Consider the following 24221-nt stretch of genomic DNA (forward strand, 5'->3'; position numbering starts at 1 on the left):
GGGCTGAGACATGAACCTCGCCTTCAGCTCGGGCCAATATTTGCAAGCACATACCTAGTCTCTTATTAACCCTCGTATGCAATCATACATTCTGTGCAAAGTAGTCTTTGCAGTCAATAAAGTGACTTCAATAGTTCAGAGCTCCCAGCCTACATAAAGCAAGATTGACTGGCTGTGACTGTTAATGTAACTTGATACAGCTATGCTTTGACTGTATGTGATTGATAAGCCAGCTGTGCCTACCACTTGGCTGCTTTTGCCAGTTGGCTGAATTTGACTAGTCACAGTGCTTGCTTGAAATATGATCTAACCGTTAGTGACTAGCCCTTGTAAAAGGCATGGCAGGGGAAGAGGATTGATTTTTTTGACTGTCTGTGACTGTTCAGATAGCAGGAGGATTAAATAGCTCATAAACTGATTGCAACATTCTATATACATGTACATGTACTATGCATTGCACTCCCATGCAGCGACACATTTTATTTGAAGCCCCCCCCCCCCTCCACCAGCATCAAACCCCGCCCTCCACATCTAGTCAGCAATCATGATGTTGGATGTAGGTTGTCCTGACAAAGTAGAAACCTCAGAACGTCTGTTGGTCTCAAAATGCAGGTGCTTCCAATGACCACCTGTGTTGTGTGGAGAAAAATAATTGAAAGTGATTTGTACTTATTCTTTTTATCACTCTACCCATTCAAGATTGAACAAAGTTATCCCAAGAGGTGTTTACAGCACAGAAATTTGCAGATCTCGGAAAAGCAGCAAATGCTGTTTTTTTTTTGCATATGACCAGTTCTTGCAAGCATGTTAATCTGTTAAGCCACAATATATTATCATCTCTTTAAAATTGGCTCAAACCAAATAGTTACCCTTCCCTTCCAAATGTTAAACCCTCCCCCTCCAAATGATTATGATTATTCACCCTCATGAACAGTCCATTTGGTTAAACTACCCCCACCCCCAGCGCCAACCCCTATGCCCACCCCCAGTGTCCACCCCCACTCTCCACCCCCTACCCCAGTCCCCACCTCAGTTCCCACCCCAGTCCCCCAACCCCAGTTCCCACCCCCAGTCCTCACCCCAGTTTCCACCCCCAGTTTCCACCCCCAGTGTCCATCACCCAGTCCCCACCCCCAGTCCCCACCCCCAGTCCCTACCCCACTTTCCAACCCCAGTCCCCACCTCCAGTGTCCACCGGCCCCCAGTGTCCAACACCCAGTCCCATCCCAGTTCCCACCCCCAGTCCCCCCCCCCCCCCCCCCCCCCCCTCCCCCAGTGTCCAACCCCCAGTCCCCACCTCCTTACCTGCATGTTTGGGGAGTGGCTAGCCACGGTCTCCTTGATCGTTCTGACCTCTGAGCAAGTAACCCCGCCCAGGACAAAGGCGATCAACAGAGGGTGGTCGCTGGGCCGCGGCTTGCTCACATTCACAAAAAATCTGAATCAGAAAGAGATGGAAATTTATTAGCAAAGTAACAGAAAATCAATGGAGTAATTAATCACACAGATACGTTGCATAGCATCAAGTCACATTTTGACCAGCTCCTAACAACAGCCACTGTTGCAACCTCAGTCAGGTACCTTCCTAAGTTAAGACAACAATTAATTATCTTTCCTAGCGGGAGGGGGACTAGACCAAATCCTGAAAGTGGGATCAATTTTTTTGAGGAATCGAATAGTATTTTGGTTAAATATTAACAAGCTTCATACTTCCTAAAAAAAGAAAAACAAGATTAAATTGCAATTGGAAATTTTAAGTCTTATCAACGTTTTGAGAAACACAAGATTTAAAGGCTAGAAACTAGATTCAAGGGTAGATATGGGAATAAGCAGAACGACCCTGGAAATGCCCATTTATCAATCAATAATAAATATTTCAAAGTATAAGAAACTGATCAAATGAAAAAAAATCTGATCTAAGGCAAAAAAAAAAAGTCTCCGGTTTCTGGTATGGAGCTTGCCCAAAAAGTGGTGCGGCGACGCGGCTTTTTTTTTTTTTTTACCTGATTTTTTTGCTTCAAATGTCGGCTGATGACTGCAAATGGTGCCCGACTAAACTTAGTGCAAATATATCGGAGTCCAGAGAGACCACATAAAGCTTATTCTCGACCATAACCCAATCTAAAAACACGTTAAAATTGTGCAGCAGCAGGATTCCAGTCAAACCAGTGAGTTTGGCGGTTTTGAGACATCATCTTTCATTGAAAAAAAAACTTTTTTATTTTGCCGACGCGCATGGCTACGGCGACGCGCGCGCATACCAGAAACCGGAGACTTTTTTTTTTGGCCTAAGCATCACCTGAAGCCGGTTTTGATGAGGTCCCTGAGCCCCGTCGACTTGTACTCAACATCTGGGAGTTCAGGCTTGTTGGGGCTGAAGATCGCTTCCAGGACTTGCTTGACAAAGGGGTTGTAGGAAGCCGGTGCCACCATGCTACCGTGATCAAAAATGGACCTGGATGTAGGAGAGAAAAGGTTTCATGTTGTACACGGGATCATGGCAACGGTGAAGATCGGGAGCCTTAGAACAACCCAGTTCCCAAGATCTGCACTGGTATTTCGTTTAACCATAAGTCTCCTAGATCCTTCCAATTCCACCAAGATGTTTTGAAAGACTTTTGTCTGAACTACATTGTGTCATTAGGTTCCTATGGATTGGAGGATTCTGGAGGATCCAGGAAGACTCCCCGCAAAACACCAAGAACCATAATTGTTGTAGTCGCGGCTATCACAAGTCCCTGCAAATCCTCGCAAGTGCATCACAAGTCCTCCAGTCCCCATTCATATCACAAGCTATTCAAACGAGCTTTGACAAAGCATTCCACTGTTATTGTATGTCCACTATCCACTTTTGTGACTGGACTTTTGATTAACTTGCGACTGGACTTGTGATGGACTCGACGACAACACTAGGAACCAATGCAACCAATGTTGCTTAGCTCTCAGATTAACTTCCCTTCCATTGCATGCCTCTCTGTATTTTCATTGTGCCAATCGAACAGAACTGCAATCACAAAATCACTTAATCAACTTAATCAATACCTAATGAATCCCTAATGACATTTTCCAAGAATCCCTTTTGATATAAGACATTTGACAAAAAAACTTAGAGTAAAAAGGTCAACCCTAAAATTAACCCAGAATTTGAACAGACAAGGGCGATATGCCTGCTGTACTGACCTGAATTGCTGCAGATGACCCCTGGACTTGCCGATTGACCTCAGCTTATTGAAGAGTTTATTGACTGCTTCTCTGACTGAGTCTTCCGAATGTGTCTCCCCGACTACAAAATAACCAACACATCTAAGAATAAACACTGCAGACTTTGGGTGAGTCGTGTTTTCCTGTCGGCCAACGCATAGTGCTTTAACAAAGCAAGCCTGTGCGTGGCTTGTGCACGTTCAGAATAAAATTTGTCAAGTGTACTCTGCTGTGCGCACGTGATCCTGTGCTCGCACCCAGTGTGTCCAACGCTGGACCTCTTTTGAGTGGTCACGAAGCGAGTGTCGATGCGCAGAGTCCATACTGAAATATAATGTGGTGTAGTATTACTCAGACCTGGAAACCTACATATGTGTGGTCTAGGTATTTTGGGCATTAGATAATGGGTAGGGCTATGAATAGAGGAAGATCGGCGACTGTGTAGTTTAACACTAAGTCAACAAATTACAACGGAACGGTCCCAAGACGTACCAAATTGTGTAATCAATTCTGAGGGCGCCTTCTGGGCCAGGATAGCCTGGACTAGCAGGCTCTTCAAGCTCCTCTCATCTGCATCAAAGCTGACACCGTCATCTCCTGCTAGGGAATAGGCAAAGACCAGCAGGAGAAGTATGGTGTCCAGGCTATGGGACCTGAGGCAGGAGAAAGACAAAAGATGAGCCTGCGTAACTGGCAGCTGGAGAGCTGGAACTATCAAAAAAATTAATTGGCAAGCCCTGGGTAGAACAAAGCAGCAGATCACATATAGAAAGTTAGCATTGTACAGGGTTTGAGTAACTCTTCATAGGGATCTATGTTTTCTGTTGGATCTGCTTCTCAGATTTGTCCCTTAAGCTTAAAAGAGATCAACTTTCAAGGGCATCAATTAAGCCCCATGCCATCTTTTTCTCAGACCTCCCAGTCTTTTTTTTCAGGATCTGGGAGGGTAAGTAAAATTTTCTCATCCATCTTTCTTTTCAATTTGTTTAAAAAGTTTGTTGTGTAGCTCTGTTGGAGTTACACAACACCCTCGGCAATTCCCAAACAGTCACCACACTCACATCTTCTCCGTCTGTCCTTTCTCCAGGATGGTGAGTATCTGGTCCAGGCTTGGTGCCCCTGCATCATCCCCCATCCCTTGTAGGAGGAGCTTCTCAGCACTAAGGCTGCCCTCCCACTCTGCCTGGCCTGGGTGGGTGAGGGTCTCAACACAGGCGGATGCAACCTGCAGCAGGCCCAGGTTCCTGCGGAGTGCATCTGGATTGTTCCTGTACAGAGCGAATCGGAGAAGGAGAGAACAGTTCCAAGAAATACAGAGAGCTATTCTAAGCCAGTGGTTGGCATTTTTTAAAGGTTCATCGATGGTTTAAATCACGAAAGGTTCATCAAAGGTTGGAATCATGCTGCCGACTTTGCATTGTGTCCTTAGGCAGGGCACTTTACTTGAACAAGCTTACCCTCTCCAATGGCCTAGAAAGTGAGTCAAATATTTGAAACGGATCAATTTTGTAGCAGTGGATGTAACTCAGATTTCAACTGCATGATTTCAGGTTTTCAGTATCAAGGACTACTTTTCTTATGAATTATGAATATCCATATCATTGGTTGGATGAACAGCGCTTGCTACAGGAAGCCTATGCCCAGTACGTTTTTTTTTTCAAATTGTATCAACATAAGAGATAGGCAGTTGAAGCAAACTATGTTGCTGAGGACACAAGCCATACCTGACCCCCGGCTGTGTTTTAAACCCTCATTTGAAAGACTGGCATCATTCACATTAGACCTCAGTGTAATCAACAAGTCAAATATGAACCAAAGGCAACCTTGTGTGTAGCGACAATACAATAACTCACTTGAAGAGTTGTAGATGTGTCTGTAAGGTTTCCGGACCGACACGCCCTATTTTCCCGCCGATTTTCAGGGCAGTTTTTCCTTGGAGATGCTGTCCACTAGCTGCCTGTTGACATCCATTACGCTCTCCTGAAAATAACCAAACAATGCTTTTCCCGATAATCTTTTTAAAACTGTTGATGGGGGATGCTTCGAAATACTTTTGGAAAAAAGTTAAATCGTCTGCATGATGAGTTGAGAATTTCCAAAAAAAGTTATATTGTAGGCTGCTCCATTTCAATAACGATTATCTCGGGGAATGGGCGTGAGTGTACAAAGGGGAACATCCACAATACTGGTCAGCATCATACATTATTAAAGATTGGACTACATGGCATGGTTATTCCAAGAAGCTTCTCAACTCCCTCTGGAATAAACCAAACCGTTACCATAATCTGTCACACATTCGACTACTTCTGGGTGCAGAGTTGCACAACAGCATAGACTCAACTGAATCAGAACTAAGAATATATATCGCATACATACCTTCTGTTTTGTGGTAATCAGAGTGTTCAGGAGTGATTGCGAGGTTGGATCGGCCGGATGAGACAAACATCCCGGATATATCACCTGTGATGAACCTGGCTGCTCTCTGAGTAAGTTTGAGCAAAAGTGTTTCAGTTGAAAAAAAAAATTGGCTGCCTAAAACACCCTTTTTATTTGAACAAGCTCGATCGGATCTCGGAAGCTGCGGGCCAACGAATTCGTGTTCATGCATGAGTCACGTGATTGTGCCACCTAATTTCTGGAAGGAGGAGTGTTTTGAGTAAAATATCAGGTGTTTGACCCCAGTGACCCCATGATGACCTTTGACCCCAGTTTGGTCATGTGACATGTTGGGGCTGGGCTACAGATACTGTTGACACAGTTTGGTTGAAATCGGTCAAAATATGTAGGAGCAATGGATTGTCAAATAAACCTCAATGGCAAACTAACTTGTTCTGACTGCATTCTAAATTCAATAGAACAGAAATCAGGACGGAACCAAACTACAGAAGACCAACCGACTAAAACATAGTAAATTAAATGTATCTGAATATTATAATTAAGTGCAATGATGAAAATTAACTGGAAATAGCTAGGGCTTCAACAAGAGTTCAAAGACGCCCTACATAATAATCTCAAAAAACATTTTGCATACCCTCCTAATGAGAACAAATCAGCCATATTGACAGTGACGTCTGTGTTGTGCCCCGGCAGGCGATCCAGATGGGACAGGATTCGGTCGGCTAGAGTCTCTCGACTGAGGTGGCTGGCTGCACCGGCTAGGTCCAGCGCCCTGTCTATCAGGAGGATGGAGGCTCTGTGCTGAGCTGCCTGGAGTGCGAAAAAACGGTTGAATTAGAACACGACCATGAACAGGACCATTCGGTGACTAATGGACTTGCACCTCTGCAATAATGTCTCAAGCCAAAACAATGGTCAAAGCACATCATCATAAAACTTCTTGATCCTGGCTACCTCCTGTGCATTATGATGTGTGTGGTTATTGTCACCAGCAATGCGACCAACCTCGCGGTGGGCTGGTCTTATATAGTCAACTACAGACTAGTCCAACTATACTTATCTAGCATGGGTTCGAGCAAAGATAGTCTAACAATAGTTAACCAAAGTTCTTGCTCGAAACTTGCTTTTGGTTTAACGTTGTGGTTATAAGAGCTCCGTGCACAAGTACCCCCTCAATGGTAAAAATGGAAAAGAGTGACAACATTGAAGGACCATTGGGCGCCATCTTGTCTCAGACAGGCTGGTATACGTACATTTGATCAACCGTAAATTGCACTAGTGCGTGTGAACCAGTGAAGTGTTCTTCGTATAATATATACTCTCATTTGTATGTTACACAATGTTACTCTGAATAACATGGTTTACAGCAGCCAAACTTGAACAAGGGATAAATTCTCTCAAAGCCGACTGACATTAATTGCCGATTGATTACGTTTTGAAGGCCCATCAGAAATTGACAGTATTTGTGTTTTGGAATTTCCATACCTTCCTTCTAGCCTTTGCTGAAGGCAGTGCGGCTAGCTCTGTGGCTACCAGCCGGCTGGTGTGACCAATGGCATACACGTCCTCGTTGACTTTCAGCTGCTCGCAAAAACTGCTGATACCGGAGACTAGCATCTGTAGAAAGAGAATAACCGATGGCAATGGTAGAGTGTCTATCTCATTTTGTTAATGTTCAGTTAAAAATTTGAAACTGCAATGCTGTAACTTTTTCCAGCATGAACATACATTATTCTGGACCCAACATCTACAATGGACATGAAGTAGACCAGACAAATTAAAGTAGCTCTTGTTCTTGCTCAGAGCTCATACGGACAAAACTATAAAAAGGTTATACCGTCATGTAGGGTCCAAAATTAGTTTCTAAAACTTTGCAACTCTGTTTTGTTGTTTTCATGACCCATTCACAAATTTCCCGTGAAAATGTTTAAAAGCATACACGTGATGCGATCAAGCTACATGAGTCGTTTGTTGAACCTGGTCAAAAATTTATTTATTGCGAATTTCAAAAGAGCACAATCTCAGCATTACTGCTGTGAAAACCGCATGCTGGTACCATCTTTAGTTCAAAAATTACGGAAGTCGGAACAACAAGAGATGTGATGAAGTGATGTGATGAAGTGACCCTATTTTGGCCTGTATCTCATAAAAATTCCTGACAAATGACTCATTTAGCTTGATCGCATCACAATAGGGGGGGGGGGGGGTTAACAGTGAGTGGTTAAACCACAGACTTCCCCCCCCCCCCCTCCTCCCATCCCGAACTAAAATATAGGGTTCCTTGCAATTTAAACCAAATTTTTTAAAACCAGAACAAATAGAGTTACCCCACCTTCAGTTGTGTCTGGAGAGCTATGGGTAGCATATGAAGCTCAATATCATCAAATTTATCTGATGACTTGTCTCCCTGTAAAGGAAAAAAAAATTTAAAAATTGAGAAACGTTGTCGGGGATAATTACCCTGGCAACTGAGCTTTCCCAGATTCCTAGGGGATTATCTGGAAATCACAATGCCGTGTGCAATTTGGATCAATCTCAAAATTGTGTCCTTTCTTAAGTGAAACTTAACTGGTTCCCTTACCCTGTTAACATTTTACATAATCTACGTTTACCAGTCTGCCTATGCAAGATGTCATCCAATGGTCCTTCAATATTGGCACTCTTTCTGAGGCCAAGTAAACAAATACACCAGTTTCTCGACCCCGCCCGCTTCCTTTATTTTTCCTGGTCACCTCCTTTTTTTCCTTCCCTTTTTCATTTAAATCATATCTTTGTATAATTTTTGTCTTTTTATGTGTTTCCACTGAGTGAAATTGTATCTACGTCCAAGTTCAAATACCTTTTCTTTTTCTTTTTTAACTTTGCCTAACTGTCATTGTTAAGGGAGTACTTGTCCGCTAAATGCATATATAGGTCCCCTTTGAGAGGAGATGAGAAGAACCACTTACCCTATTCTCTCTGTTGTCTTGAACTTTGACCAGGTCAGAGGTCAAGAGGGGAAACATGGTACTGTAGGCAGGTACAACAAACAGGCTGGGGCAGAGTGGCGCAGCAAAAAGTGGAATGTGGAGAACTTGTGCTTCAGCAATCTGAAAAAAATGTATGGACAATGTGAGTGTGTTATGAACATGGTGTAGCTGGAAAAACATCGTAATCAGGTCCTCACAAGTCAATCATAAGACAATCATAAGTCAATCACAAGACAATCACAAGTCAACCATATTTCATTGTCATTGTTCATCCCCTGTAAATTGTAATAAAGAGACTTATTTGACTTAGGATTTGACTTGTGACTGGAGCTATGATTGGCTTATGACTGGACTTGTGATTACCTTGTGATGACTTGTGATGGACTTGTGATTGATTTGTGACACGGCTTGTGATTGACTTGTGATGGACTTGTGATTGATTTATGACTGGGCTTGTGATTCACTTGTGATGGACTTGTGGTGACTTGTGATGAACTTGTGATGACTTGTGATGGACTTGTAATTGTGATGGACTTGTGATGGACTTGTGGTGACTTGTGATGGACTTGTGATGACTTGTGATGGACTTGTGACTGTACCCGGGATGGACTAGTGATTTACTTGACTGCAATTCCAAGGATACCGACACACAAATTGCCACGGGTCAGTGTTAAGCTATTAATTTCACCACCAGCATCGGCAACACTTGTCTATGACAACAGTAAATACCAGGAGAAAAAAGACAAAAAAACAGACACAAGCTCAACTTACTGGGCCACCCATCCACTTCCGCAGCTTGTTTTCAAACTGTCCAAAGAGGGCGCTCTCTGCTGAGCCATCACCTAGACCCTCTCCGAGGAGATGTATATGTAGCGATTGAGGCACAGCTGTTATGACAATGCAGTATTGGAAGTCACTGGCCTGCACAATATCCTGACGATACAAGCAATAAGCAAATCTGGACATTCATTTTTTATAGCCGGTAATTATTTTGTTCACTATGAGGTTTTGATTGTCAAGCATTTCTAACATGCAATCAAACACTATCTTGTTCACAATGAAATCCACTCACTCAATGTGTGCATGACTAGGTGTTTCGATTTCAGAAACTTGCTGAAAAGGAAATATTAGCAATATCATAGCAATGTGCAAATTGGCAAATTTCACAAGCCGTTTTTGATGAGTGCTTCAGCCAGGAACAAGCCCATCCATTCAGTATACCAATGAAAAGTAAAGGGAGTCATGAAACTACAAATTCAGACAAAGATATTAGATAATGAAGCGTTTATTTTTCTTTTATTTTTTATTGCTTTTTGTAAGTTATCTTTCATAATAAATGAATTTTAATTTCACAATATCATACCTTGATAATCTCCTCCACAGTGTCAGCCAACAAACCGCTCACAATAAATACTGCCTTTCTCTGCTCTGGTGTTGCGCTCTGATAAAAAAAGAACAATATTTAGCTTTGGTTAAAAATGGACTTAGCTTCTTCTGCCACTCTTTCCAATCTCAGGACATTGGGAAGGAAGGCTAGGGATTTGTTTGGTTCTTGACTGCTACTCTTGGAAGAAACTGCAAAATCCATTTTGGATTTCACTTTTGAGTTTTCTCTGCTCTCACCTCAAATGATGAGAACTCCTTAATATTGACGGCTCCCGCACGGAGAAGCATCCCTCCTCCGATGCACCAATGAAGGCACTCTGCCATTGGGTTATCAACGAATACCACAGCTTTGCTGACATGATGGCACACCGTCTCCCAGCCTACCCGGCAGCTGGCTATGAGGCTCCTTGAGGTTGCCATGGTAATGCCTCTTGGTTCCTTCAAGACTAGGGAGCTCTGATGAGGACCTTTATATTTCTTTAATGCTGAAAATATTGAAGGTTCATGTAAATTAATTGTTACAAACTGTTGACATTTTATCAGTATTTGATTTGTGTTGAAATGAAACAGTACAGTTTTCATTTTTGGCCCAAGTCACTGCAATAAGGCAAAATTAAAAAAAAAAAAAACATGTGTAGCGTCCTGCCTTTTTGAAAAAAAGGAAGCGTGGAGGCCCTTTTTTCCCCTCCAAAATGGCCGCCCGACAAGACTATTTTTCAAGATGGCCGCCAGTTTATTTTTTAAATGGCCGCCATTGGACTTGGGAAATGACATACCAGCTTTATATGGGCTAGATGCAACCATGGAGGAATCCTCCATGATGCAACAGACAAAGAGGCCAAAATGATGTCACTGGTTTTTGGTTGTTTTTTTTTTGTTCTTTTAAAACTTTTCTTTATATTTTTTATGTTTCATAATCAAATCTTATTTTTTATTGAAGTAGATTTCATTTTTTTCTTAGTGATCTGTGGCTTTGGAGGATTTTTAAAGAAAATTAAAAGTCCGAGAACCATTCGCTTGATAGGCCTACTCTGGTTCCAAGAGCCAAAGAACCTGACGATGAATACTGCTGCCAGGTCAGGGAACCTGACGGTTGACTGCCACTAGTATTAGTATTAACAATAGCCACATTGCATTTGTGACATTATACAATGACTTTATTCATGTCATTACACTTTACAACACTGTCACTGCAAAAATTAAACTACACATTAAACACTGATTAACTTTTGTTCATCACCGCCAAACAAATTGACAAAGCACTTAGTTACACTTACACTTAGGATTGATGGGTGTAATTTACAGGTTTAAGCCTTTTAACCCCATATCCATTTTCTTTGCTTTTAAACTGGTTGTTGTCTTTGCGTTTACCACCTCTTCTCTGGAAGCCCGTTCCACATCATCAACAAGCATATTATCAAGCAATTGTACAGCAGTAAATCACTTAGGCACGCTACGAACTTGGTGACTCTATTTCCTTCAAATAACCACACCACAGTGCAGAATATTTTAAGCAGCAATTACTGTGGGGTAAAAAAATCTTCGTACGTTTAATTGATATTTGTGTTTACCTTATGGAGGCTGCCATGTTGGCTTGTCTGGTTTCCTTTCAACTTTTGCTGTGATTTTACACACCCACGGAATGAAACCCGACTACTGAGTACTAAACTACGGTGTCCTTGAATTAACGTGTCAGCATTAAATTATTTTGTATAATGATAGAGTGGATGAAAATACAACTCTTATATGACCAAGATTGAAACTTCTTGTGCAATACGTATGGGCAGGAATGGACATTGTGTCAGACACATATATTGTATTACATACATGTATCCAGAGGTGGATGTACATGTATGTAGCACTGCAAGTGCGTGGGGCACTATCATCATCACCGAAAGGGGGCGGGGTGGGGGGGGGGCTCAGAAATTATAAAATTGGAGGGGGGGGGGGAGGTAACATGGATGTCCAACTTCTGTAAGTCACCATCAAAAAGGTGTAACCAGTGTGACAGTTCATTGCAGAAGAATTGTACCCTTTGTCCGACTTCAATAGAGGGCAATAACCGTCAGAATGTCGGTTCCAATATATAAATTATAACACCATTTTTTTGGCCCTACTGACATTTTGTTGGTGTCAATAACCGGATTATTTTACAAGTCGACAGACCAAGGTCGATCGTGACGCGAATAATGATGTCACTGCTCGTTCAGATTACACAAAACTTAATTAAGTCTGGAAGTACGAAATATGATTGCCCGTACTTTGTACCACTTTTTTAATCACGGTAAAAATCGTGGTGCGCTCTGTGTTACAATGGGTCCAATCATTGCTGCCCCTGAAATCGACACCATTTTTCAACGAGTACTTGGTGTAACGAGATGGCAATAAGACGCCTTCCTGTATAGGATATAGCGATCCTTGAGAGAAATTAAAGTTCTCTACCCGTGCTGTCCATTCGATTTTTTGGTTCTACTTACAACATTTTCAACCGTCCAAAAATATGAATCTTTTTTGTCTTGCTTTGGCGCCCATAATGCATAAAAGATAAGCCTGAGTTATTGTTGGGCCTTAGATGATTCGATGTTTGTTATTCAATAACTAAACATGAGCGGATTGGTTTTTCTCGATGTCTCAATCAAAAGAGAATAACTTTTGCATTGCTAGAAAAATAGCAAATTAAAAAAACAAAATCTATTTTCCGAGGTGAAACTCGAAAATAGATTACATAGAGCCATTACGCCTGCACAGAACTTAAAGGGAATATACAACATTTGCAAACATTTAAAAATAAAACTACCAAGTTTTTACGAAATACCTTACTAGGATGTTGGTAAATGACAGTCTCAAGCATCTTGTAAAATTATGGCATGTGGTGTGAAGTCATATTCAAGAAAATGGTATTTTTGTATACATTTCCAACGGTGGTCGGCCGACCAGCGTTGGAAAAACCTAACTATTTTTCAACTACTGCTCCAAATTTACCATTTTTCAGTCCAAATTTTGTTTGCTATCGGTTACATGTTCATGAACGGGTGCAGGCCAGCTAGACTGGTTCCCTTGCCTTACAATTTTCCATCATCTATAAATTGATCCATTTTATCTTTTGTGGAGTCAGGGAACCAGACTACTTGAACATTTTTGTTTTTCTTGGTTTTTCCAACCTTTTCGAACACAAAACTTCACAAATGTCAGTGTAACAATATTTGATCTATTATACTAACCCCTTGAATAGTTCATTTCCGAAAATTACAGCAAAAGCAAATGATGTACATTCCCTTTAACTACAAGAGCAACATTAAAAGGGGCGGGGCTTTCATACAAAGAAGGGAGATGCGATGATGTACATGTAAAAGGCACATAACACTTCCTTCTGTTGGGCAGAGGTGGCCCCGGAAAAAAGAAGGGGGACTTATCTTTTTAAAAAAATATGCGAGAAGAAACTTCACAAGTTTTACAGGATTTGGGCGATTACAACCAAGTCTGCTGGAGAAGATGGTTCGAATTACATATAGGGTTTAAATTGACTTTGTGAAAAATCAAATATCTCTAAAAGGAAACTTTTCTGTATAAAACCTTACCTGCAACAGTGTTTTGACAATAGCGACTCCAAGCGAAAAACAGACTGCACGGGTATACGATTTTCTTCAATTCCAGAAGAACACGCAATCCCAGCCTAGGCTTGTTTTTGAAACATGAGAAAACATTTTTACTGGAGGAAATATATAGGGGAACCCCAAAAAGCATTATGTTTGTCATCACGAATCACTCGACCTTATTTTGAATGATAACCTGATACATCGCGCGGGATGACATTTAAAGTCATGTGCACGACTCGCGCGATATCACAAACACCTTGCGCAAACAGCTTGAACATCACAATTAACAAGACCCACTCTGAATTCGAATCCGACAGGTGTACAATGTACATACCCGCGTGCTATGTGCGGATGCGGAATCTGCAGGTCCCCCCCCCCATGTAGTTTACGCTGCCGACTGGGATTTGCTCTATTAAGTTTGCAATATCTGCAGTTTCAAATTTCAGTTGAATCTGAAGTCCAAAGGAGATGATTTTCCTTTCTCTTATTCAATTTACAAGTTGCATGTGCTTGGGAGGAAACAAATGCATTATTCTTATTATCGGTGAAAGAAGGTCTTCTCTGTTATAAGAAAGGGGACAAATCGCCAATAGACCTTATTCAGTACGGAGGAGTCAATAGGCAGTGGTTTTGTATCGCTAGCATAGGCGAGAGCAAATTGTTCATTCATTGATAATTTAAAATTGAAATAACAATGGATACCCTCTAAGACACCTGCAACGCATAATAGTGATAATGCTTCATAATAAAATCGACATCATATTTGTATAAGATTTGATGATTCATGCTTCGTTTTACAAAATTGTCCTTCTCTGCGACGTCAATAATTTACACAAGATGAGTTTGTTGAGATTTACACGTGGTCATTGCACGCCATGACAATGAACGAGGTTATTTATTTTTCTTTGGGAAAAGCGTAGGACTCCTGGTAAATCAGCGGGCCTGAAAAACCAATTACTTGCCGCATAGTAAATTTCTTGCCCACACCATTGTTTATTATCACAGTAGGCCTATGCCATTTTTAGCCGTCTTGATATTTTTACGATTGAGAAATAACTTGATAGAATGAAAAACACCGAAGTGTAAATGGTTATACCGCATTATAAGAGTTAAATTCGGCTGCCTCACTAAAACATTCATTCAAGTCACACTGTCATAAAAAGCCAACACCTGTACATTGTAGGCCTATACCCTTCCAGGAAAGATTTATTTTCGGTGCAACGGAAAATAGCATCTTTATTTTTTGCATGGTTTCAAAGACAATTCAAAGTGCCAAGCCAGAAATTGTCAACAGCGACTTCATTCAGTCACCACCCGTAATTTTGTTACAACTTTCCGCGCAGCGTCCAAGCTTGCCGTTAATTACTTGACTTCCTCCTGGTTTGCCCGTACCCGTGCGAGCCTGTGGAAAGTGTATAATAAGTTCATTTCAGATTTTGTTTTTTTGATAAAATAAAGATGTCCTGGGGAAACAAAAAACAGCAAATTACTTGGATGCACAGTCAACGGGATGAGGGTCTTACGTTCACGCGATATTCGCAGGCGTCACTGAGCGTAACTTGGAGCCAGGCCTCGAGGGTTGAACGACTCCACAATCCCCGGTGACGACGCTCACAATTTGCCCCGGTGTTAAAAGACACGGGCAAAATAGAGTCGGAAAACGCGAAACACCACGCAAGCAGTGCGTTTCACCGGTTTTCATTATTATGATGTTATCAACACCCACGCCCGCCGAGAAACTAGTATAAAGAGCCCAGAAAAGCGAGCATGAAAACAAATTAAGAGACTTTTGGGCGTCGTGATCAGAAGAACTGATGCGGCATCTCCGGTAAAGCAACGGCCTCATCTAGTTGGAGTTTCGCGCTACCTGACCTGCTCGTTACTCGTGTAACCCACAAGAACATCACCGGATAGTGGCAAGACTTCCAGGTAAGTTGCCTACCACACGGTGATTAGTCATAAATGGTGTCACAGGTGTCACTTTGATGACTTTTAAGAAACTTTAGTTATAGGCTAGGTTATTCAAGTTCCCCACACCTGACTTATACAAGGGCGGATCCAGAACACAATTTTTTGGGGGACCAAAAAAAATTTTGGTCCCCCCCAAAAAGTGGGTCAAAAAAATTACGGCGTGGGGTTCGGGGCCCGCTTAAGGGCCCCGAAATTTTTGTGGATTCTAGATGCTCTGTGGTGCGATCTGAGGCAATTTCTGACCACTTTAACCAATGTTTTTTTGAGGAAAAGATGGTGGTGTACCCATTGCCTGCCTTTATTGCGATGTCACATAAAAAAAAAAAAAAATTGGTTTCGTTTCGGGGGGGGGGGCGGGGCATGGCCCCCTTTGCCCCCCCCCCGGATCCGCCCTTGGACTTATAGTCGAATCTAGGCACGTCACTTCTTGAACAGGGTGAGTCAAAAAGAAAGTGACCGAATTAGAAAAAAAAAATTTAAAAATATGTGCCTCGCCCCATTTCATAAAAATAACATAGGGATTGACTAGTAACTGTGAACATTTCACGTAATTGGCGTACTCTATTCCCAAGTTCGGACTATTTAAAACAAAATCGTCTGTCCGCCACCGATAATTTACCTTTTTACGAACAGATGAATAGCCATTCAATACAATGAAACACGGACATTTTCCCACCTCCATGAAGGAACGAACATTTGCAAAGGAAAAAAAACCCAAAAATCGCCGTCAATAATTTAGTAAACTTGAAGAATTGACTTGTTCCTCCCATTCAGAACTCAAAATCTGACAGTAAAAATAAATTTCAATATTAACTTAATGATTAGAATCCCTTTTGTATTTGCATGCCTGTGTGTAATCTGTTATTCTCACTCAGCTCAATAGCTTTCAATGATATTCCATGGATGGCTCAAATGTAGTTTCTTATAGTAAAACATAATTGTATGACGTCTGATAACATGGAACAATTTCAGTAATTCTGTATTTTTGTTCAGATGAGTGAAAGAACGTGCTCTTCTAATAAATACTTCATCTTTTGTGTCAAATTTGAAGAAAAAAATATTAAACCAGGGCCCAATTTCACGGCGCTGCTAAGCACAAAAATTTGCTTAGCACAAAAAAGTCTGGCTTATAAAAGCAGGTTATCCGCCAAAACTCCATGTGATTTTCATGCTAAGCAAACAACAGCTGAATACTAATCACGAACAATATACATCACGTGGAGTTTTGGCTGGTAGCCTGCTTTTATAAGCTAGACTTTTTTTGTGCTAAGCAAATTTGTGTGCTTAGCAGCGCCGTGAAATTGGCCCCTGGTCACTTCTGTAGACTACACACACATGGCCCCTCCATAATTCTTCCTCGTTCTCCATAATACATGTACACTGACCTGGAGCCAGTGTAGTCGCAAAACGAATTTGTTTGTGCCTCCAAAAAATACCTTTTTGTTTTGCAGAATAAGACATACACATTAAAAATCTGTTCAAGATCGAGCACAGGGAACGCACCTTAAATTAAAGCATGCTTTTAAGTTTTGTATTTTTTCCCCCTTTTTTCACTATCGATTAATTATCCAGCACAACAGGAATATCTTGTGTTAGAGCAATTTTATTTTGTGACCAATCTGTTGGCGTTTATTTATAGCTCTAATAATTGGTAGAATTTCAGTTGTATTCTGTTCCTAAGTTGGACAAACGGAAAGTGACCGAGTTCGAAAAGCAATATTTAAAAAAATATGTTGCTCGCTCCATTTAATAAAAAATAACACGGAAACAAGATGTTTTTGACTAGTAACCGTAATTTTTTTTTACATATTAATACACACTCATCATTTACCGATACCCATTGATAAATATTAAATACAAGGAACGAAAACATGCAAAGGAATACTTACAAAATTCCCCATTCTCATTTCTGTAAAAAGACTTGATGTATTCCTCATAATGTAAAACATAAAAGCTGACAGTTAAAATATTGTTTCAGTCTTGACTCAAATTAAATCATATTTGATTTGAATGCCTGCATATACTCACTGGTGCTCAATCGGCTGAATAGCTTCAATGCATTAAGCATTGCTTCGACAGCTGTAAAAATGGGTTCTTTTTAATAAAACACGCGAAATATCTTAATATTAAATGACCAATTTCAGTACTTTTTTCCCATATGAGTGAATGGACATTCTCGTGAAATACTGCACGTGCTTCATTGGTGTGTCAAATGTCATTGCTTTTCAGTGAAAAAAACTAACAATAGAATTAATCTCGTTAACTTTCTTTTTGACTCGGTATTTTATCTCCCAATCAAACCCCTCGCGAAGTTTTATGTTAATGAAGCTTCCCTTCGTGGGGCGGAGTAGTTCGACCAAACATGTTCACAAATTATTTTCCCCCATTTATCCCAGTAAATAAACACAATTGCACACATAATATTGTTAAGAACATCATACTTTATTGATTTAAGCAAAAAAAAAATGCAATCGAAATTTTATTTCATGTTCCCTTTAACTAGGGGGTGCGTTCCCTCCCCGGACCGCACGATTGTACTGCTGCAAAAGGCTGAGACAAACGCTTAAAAGCTGACAGAGTTTTCACTTTTTAATGACCCTAAAAGATTGTCGTACACTCGATAATTACCGTAACTTGATCATTGATGGACAAAATAATGCCGACAGGGCAAAAAAGTCCTTGTGAACAAAATTTCCCTTCGAAATGTAATTTTCCCCTAAATCGTCAACATTAACTCTAGGCCCCGGATGCACGCCACTGCATGCAGACAATGAAGTTTCCCCAAAGGATATTGAAGGGTGCTGTTTGCCACAACCTCCATAAATTGGTCATCAAAACTCAAAGATTGCTCCAGGGTATAAAGTGGTATTCGGCAAGATTGGTTTGACGTATTACTCAAACCATCTGAGTATAATTGCAAAAACCAAAGTTTTCATTTTTGTTCAGTTTGGTCAGAAAGCGAACTTTACAGATGAAGTTTATACTTCTGGGCTTTTGAAATTGACCAATGCTTTCAGGCAACCCCTTTTCACTAACGTCACAGTGCTAGTGAGGGGCAATTGGGGCAATTATTCCATGATTACATTACCAACCAGGCCGACTTTTTCATTCCGCGGGAAAAATAACAGATCAATTAAGAGGGAAGGAAAATGGATAAACGCTATATGATCTATAGGGCCGATTTGCTGTTGGGCATTTACGTAAACACACGTCATGAAAATCATAAGAGACAACTTAACACACGTATGCGTGGTTGTTATGCCCATGGGCGTCGCCAGGATTTTTTCTAGAGGGGGGCAAAAAAATTTTTGGACCAAAAATGCTTGTATTTTTCAATACATTTTTGATTTATCAGTTTTAGAGGGGGCAGGGACATTTTGCCCCCCCCCCAACTCATTAAATTTACACCACTTTGTCTTCGCGCCTCTTTTTCTTTCTTTTTCTTTTTTTGCGTCCTTTTTTTTTTTTTTTTTTTTTTTTTTTTCTTTTCCAGGGGGGGGGCAAGTGCCCCCCCTTGCCCCCCCCTCGCGACGCCCATGGTTATGCCTTGGAGTGACAATGCAAGGTGAAGGTACCGCTCGGACGGGTTTGGAGGAAAGTCTATACCAGTCCCATGCTAAACTCGTTTGATTAGCAAAAAAATCCCGAAAAGTAACCGACTTTTGTTTTCCAGAAATGTTCTCCAGTGGCTTATTCAAAATAAAATATTTATGATTAAAACAGGCAAAACAATTGTAAGGCCCGCGATGGGGTTTCAGAACCGTCAAAATTGTATTGAATGTCGGTGTAATAAAAGGGTATTGGTTTTGCACAAAAGAAACGCTTGTGCTAGGGTTGGCTGTTTCTGTTGTAGGTGTTTGTGTATTATACAACACCTGAATAAAGCCCCGTTATCTGATTGGTGGATCGTTGATCACATGCCATTGAATTATTCGTACCAACGCACGGCGCGCGCGTGGCGCGCAGCGCACAGTGCAATGGAAGTTTAATATATTGCACGGTGAATAGAACTTCCGTTGCACGGTGTCACTGCTGCTGGTGGTGGCGCTGTTTTAAATCGATATAAATTGAATATGATTGTTCCCAACCTGTTGAACAGTTTGCATTAATATAAATATGATGAACTCGTCGAACTTTTAACTGTTGTTAACCTGAATAAATTGGCTATTAAAAGTCAACCAATCAGATGACAAGGATTTATTCAGGTGTATATAAAACAAATAATGAATGTTTCATGTTCATGCAATGGAAAGAATAATTTCATTCGGTGACAGATGAAATGTTCCATTCCACTCGGCTTCGCTTCGTGAATTAAATGGAACATTTCATCTGTCACCTCATGAAATTATTCTTACCATTGCACTCACAAACATTCATTATTTGTACACTAAAACATGCTTCGTTTCTAATTTTGTTGGTTCCTACTCATGCTGAGATTAATTCGACCTTCCTTTTTGCTGCCATGCACCGAGATCTGCCCAATTTGGTTCAAGATTTTATCATTCATCACCTCTCTTATTGTGTGCTCATTTTCCCCAGGTATTACGTTCGTGTGCATCACAAATCACCATGGCAACCGTCCGAGACACTGGCACTGCTACCACTCTAGTTCTCTTGTTGATAGCAATGACGCAAGCGGCGCCAACTCTTCAAAGTCACGTGGCTGATTTCCAGAAGGTACTTCCAAACAGGGTATTGACGAGTGCCTCTCTGGCGCCCCCACCGACGGAAGCCAAAGACAGAGGTGAGGCATGCTTCGCTCAACTTACTACTGAATTCATCCAAGAAGGCCGGTCGATGGTGGACGCACTACAAGCCCGACTGGTACTCTTGGAGGAACTGGCTTGGACCGGTTCCAGCCAGTTGCAGCCGCATCCAACCAGCAGTGATGACGTGGAGAAGCGTGATAACCTGTCGCCGACGCAACGCGTCATGGTACGGCGGGAGATCATGCGAAGACTGCGAGAGCGTGCACCCCAGCCCGTGGAGCTGCCCATCGGTATGCGGTTCAAGAAGCTCCTGGTCGATGACACTACCGTCCCGGAGTTTCAGGATCTCGGAGTAGGAGCGGAGAAGCGAACCGGGGGTCCCGAGATGAGCGCCTCCCGACGGGCGGCCATACGAGCTGCGATCATGAGACAACTCGGTCAAGGGCGACAGCCCGTGGAACTGCCAGGAATGCGTGGCGGAAAATAACTTTATACGATAAGTACGACAACTCAATAAGTAATGAAACAACCAAGCAAACAAACACAATGTCTAAAGCATACGCAAAGACTTAATATGATCCCCCTGAAAATAAACCATGACAAGACAGAAGTTTGAATTTAAAAAAAATCTTTATTTATCCTTCATTTTAGGGCTTACCATATTTTTTAAGAGGCTCCACAATGACCCAGAGGACATGTGCCTGGCCGGATTGGATGTTACCCTATGACGTCATAGAGCTGCTTGTTCGTCATGCATACTCTCGTTCGTGGCAGTTCGGATTGACTCGCCCACAATCCTTCACGTTTCCGTTCAAGACTTCGCATACAACTTTGATAAGCCGTAGTTTGATATGTCCGTAATACTAGTTTGGTTGTGACCAGCAAGGTGGAACAAGTTATCTTTATTTTGCTCACGAATCCGATTGTAGGGGGTGCCTATGCTATTTTTCCTGAATGCCAAAACCAACACGTCAATTGGTTAATTTGCACATGGTCAATGTCCGTATATTATTACAATACCCTTTTCCTTTATTGCTATCAATTGAATCGTCATATCAAAAACCAAAAGATAATTCCATGCTATTTGTAAATAAACCATAAGTAGTTTAGTTAATGCAATTATGTGTACATTTTGAAGTGTATGTCAAAGAGGTTTCAATTGAGATTTTATGAGAGTATAAACGACAGTCTTCAAACAAAAATGGCAACCGCTTATAATTATTACAATCCTCCGATGCCTTAGCATGTATTTGCCCAATTATAATGTTCTCGGGGCCGTGATATAACTTTCTGATTCCGGCCAGAATATTTTTGGCCTTTCTCTAGTACAGAATGTCATTATTTACTTTTGCTTTGAGTAAATAAATAAATATTCATAGCGAACATTTTGATGGAGGCCTAATGAGTTTAGTATTTCTAGAAACAACACTGCGTTGGGCGGATGCACTTTTGTCGAACGTTTGATGTAAGTGTCTGTTCGGGGATACCGTAGTCAACTTGTCCTCCAGTCACGAGAGAGCATAATTAACAACAACGCTTTGTGTTGGTTTATTGAATAATCGCATTAAATTCATGCGGGTATCATTCAGCATTTTGATTGTCAAACGTTGCGATAATATTGAAGGTGTGGCGTGGCGTGACTTTTGTTGGCTGTCTGGCTGTATTTAATTTTTATCATCGCGATAATCTCTTTATTTAATTCTCGATGTGCATGTATCGGGCAGTGTCTGACCATGGAGGTAGAATTTAAATTTTCTAATAGTGACCTCCATGGTCTGACAAGAACGGGTCATTATCGGCCTGTCATACTGCGTGTACTCAGGGGGGCGCATCATAATTAAGTCCGACGCCTCATAGGTCCGACGCCTCTTAAGTCCGAAATTTCGGACTTATGAGCTGTCGAACTTATGAGGCATAAATTCCGCCTCATAGGTCCCCGGACGCCTCAAGTCTGACAATGGACACTGACGCTGTATATGACTTATGAGGCGTCGGAGCTATGAGGCCAACATTTCGGACTTATGAGGCGTCGGACCTATGGTGTCGGACCTATGAGGCGTCGGACTTATGATATGAGCGGACGGTCACTGGCTGGTACAAGATCATCGTCGCGTACTCTGGAGAGGGCAAATGAGTTACAAAAAGGCGCATGTTTTCTTAAACGCGAATTCTGAGGGGGAGGGGTGTTGATGTGGTCCATGGTCATCGATCACGACTCTTTATCGGGACACGTGGTCACCCCTGTGCCACCATTTCCTACACCTCCCCCCGCCCCCCCCCCCCCCCCCCCCCCCCACCCCTCGTTGGCGGTATTCCTATTTCCATTTGATTTGGACGACTACGCAAAAAAAAAAAAAAAAAAGCTTGGTATTCCACTAAACAAGGTGCGCAATTTGAAAGTTTCCATTTCAAATCGATCATGTTCTTATGCAAAGGCAATTATTTAATTTACTAAATAAAAAATTGAAGAAAAAAAACTGAACAAAAATCCTTAACCAAAACCTTGTCATTAAGAACGGAGCAATCGAAAATTTAAAACAAGAAACAACCGACATCTTACATTCATCTTTTCAGTCTCTCGGGCTATATATTCCACGACATAACAAAAGAACATCACACAAAATTTGTTCTTGTACCATTTAAGTACCCAAACTGAGTTATTGTATTGAATAATAGATTGCTGGTGTCGTCAGAGATTTATGTAGATTTTTGCACGTAGGCCCCCCACGGTACGCTAGCGCTATACAACAACGCACCGGCTCGGGACGTCCATCGGACACTGAGTACCTTTTTGTACAGTGACCGATGAAACACGATGACGTCATTAAGTGGGAGCTATGGGGAAGGGCGCCCCTATCGTTAAGTAGGTAAACGCGTGTGTGTATTATACACGTAGATTATAATTCATGTACAACGTCGGGTGTAAAATGCGTGCGGGATTTTTATTGAGGAAGGAGAAAAACACTTTAAAAGATGTCGAAATGAAGAAATGAAGACACGATTAAAGGATTAACTGAATGAGCGAATAAGTGAATAAAGGGGGATAAAAGACCTACCTGTCAGTTAAAATATCAACATGTTGAGATCTACAATTAGGCCAAGTAAAAAAAAAAACATGTTTAGCGTCCTGCCTTCTTGGAAAAAAAAGAAACTAAGGAGGAGGCCCTTTTTTCCGTTCCAAAATGGCCGCCCGACCCCGGCTATTATTCAAGATGGCAGCCAGCTTCTTTTTTTTTTAAATGGCCGCCACTTGGACTCAGGAAACGACATACCAGCTTTATATGGCTGTAGATATGATGCAACAAGAGGCCGCGCCAAAATGATGCCACTGTTTAAAATTTATCATTTTGGGGTTTAAAAAAAAAGGAGGGGCCTCCAAAAAGGAAGGGGCGGGGACGCTAAACATGTTTTTTATTTTTTATTTGGCCTTACATGTAGTTTGAGGGCCCGGAGGCGAGGAGACCGTACCAGGCACGGCAACAAACGTAGTCAAACGGCCATTGCTGCTTCAAAAGTCCACAACTTTAAAGCGAAAAGTCGTTCAAACGTGAATCCAGATTGAAGTTTTCCCCTTTGAAAAAAACACTGCATTTTATTTTCACCATTAATACAATCAGTTCCCAAGTACAATTAACCCATTGCTCCATGCTTTTATGATATCCTCCTGGCCTTCCATATTTGACGGTATAGAAATAATTAATTACTATCATTTTAAAAACGCTTACGTTCACTCGGATAGCCTACTTTCTTAAGAAAGACAAAATTAATTCATTAATGATTTAATAAATTAATTTGACAATTGATTTAATAATATTGTTGATCTTTTAAAAAAAATGCTGTTGAGAATAAGCCACAAACAATAATACATATGATAAAAGTGGAAAGATTTTCAAGAGAAAATCGTTCGTATTACCACCACCCCGCCATCTCTGAATCCCCGGTGGTACAATACCGGTACGCTGCCAAGTTGTTTTATTTTATTTTTGAGGCAC

General features: G+C 41.3%; 2 protein-coding genes across 2 annotated transcripts; one reads left to right on the plus strand and one right to left on the minus strand.

Moving 5' to 3' along the window:
• Positions 1 to 235: 235 nt before the first annotated feature.
• Positions 236 to 11513, minus strand: LOC119734223 (sec1 family domain-containing protein 2-like). Its single transcript, XM_038207592.1, is given in 17 exon segments — positions 236 to 629; positions 1306 to 1438; positions 2300 to 2455; positions 3181 to 3283; positions 3694 to 3854; positions 4263 to 4469; positions 5055 to 5121; positions 5124 to 5181; positions 5578 to 5683; positions 6233 to 6408; positions 7084 to 7215; positions 7931 to 8005; positions 8547 to 8687; positions 9339 to 9500; positions 9931 to 10008; positions 10191 to 10438; positions 11231 to 11513. Coding segments are annotated over 16 exon segments (2025 nt in total). The 5' UTR covers positions 10374 to 10438; positions 11231 to 11513; the 3' UTR covers positions 236 to 542.
• A 3560-nt stretch (positions 11514 to 15073) lies between these two features.
• LOC119734526 lies at positions 15074 to 20716 on the plus strand. The gene is made up of 2 exons (XM_038208060.1): positions 15074 to 15478; positions 20060 to 20716. Exon 2 carries the CDS (start codon positions 20090 to 20092, stop codon positions 20714 to 20716), a length of 627 nt encoding a protein of 208 aa, XP_038063988.1. The 5' UTR covers positions 15074 to 15478; positions 20060 to 20089.
• Positions 20717 to 24221: the final 3505 nt, after the last annotated feature.

This window comes from Patiria miniata, unplaced genomic scaffold (genome assembly GCF_015706575.1).
Source record: "Patiria miniata isolate m_02_andy unplaced genomic scaffold, ASM1570657v1 HiC_scaffold_27, whole genome shotgun sequence".
Classification (NCBI taxonomy): domain Eukaryota; kingdom Metazoa; phylum Echinodermata; class Asteroidea; order Valvatida; family Asterinidae; genus Patiria; species Patiria miniata.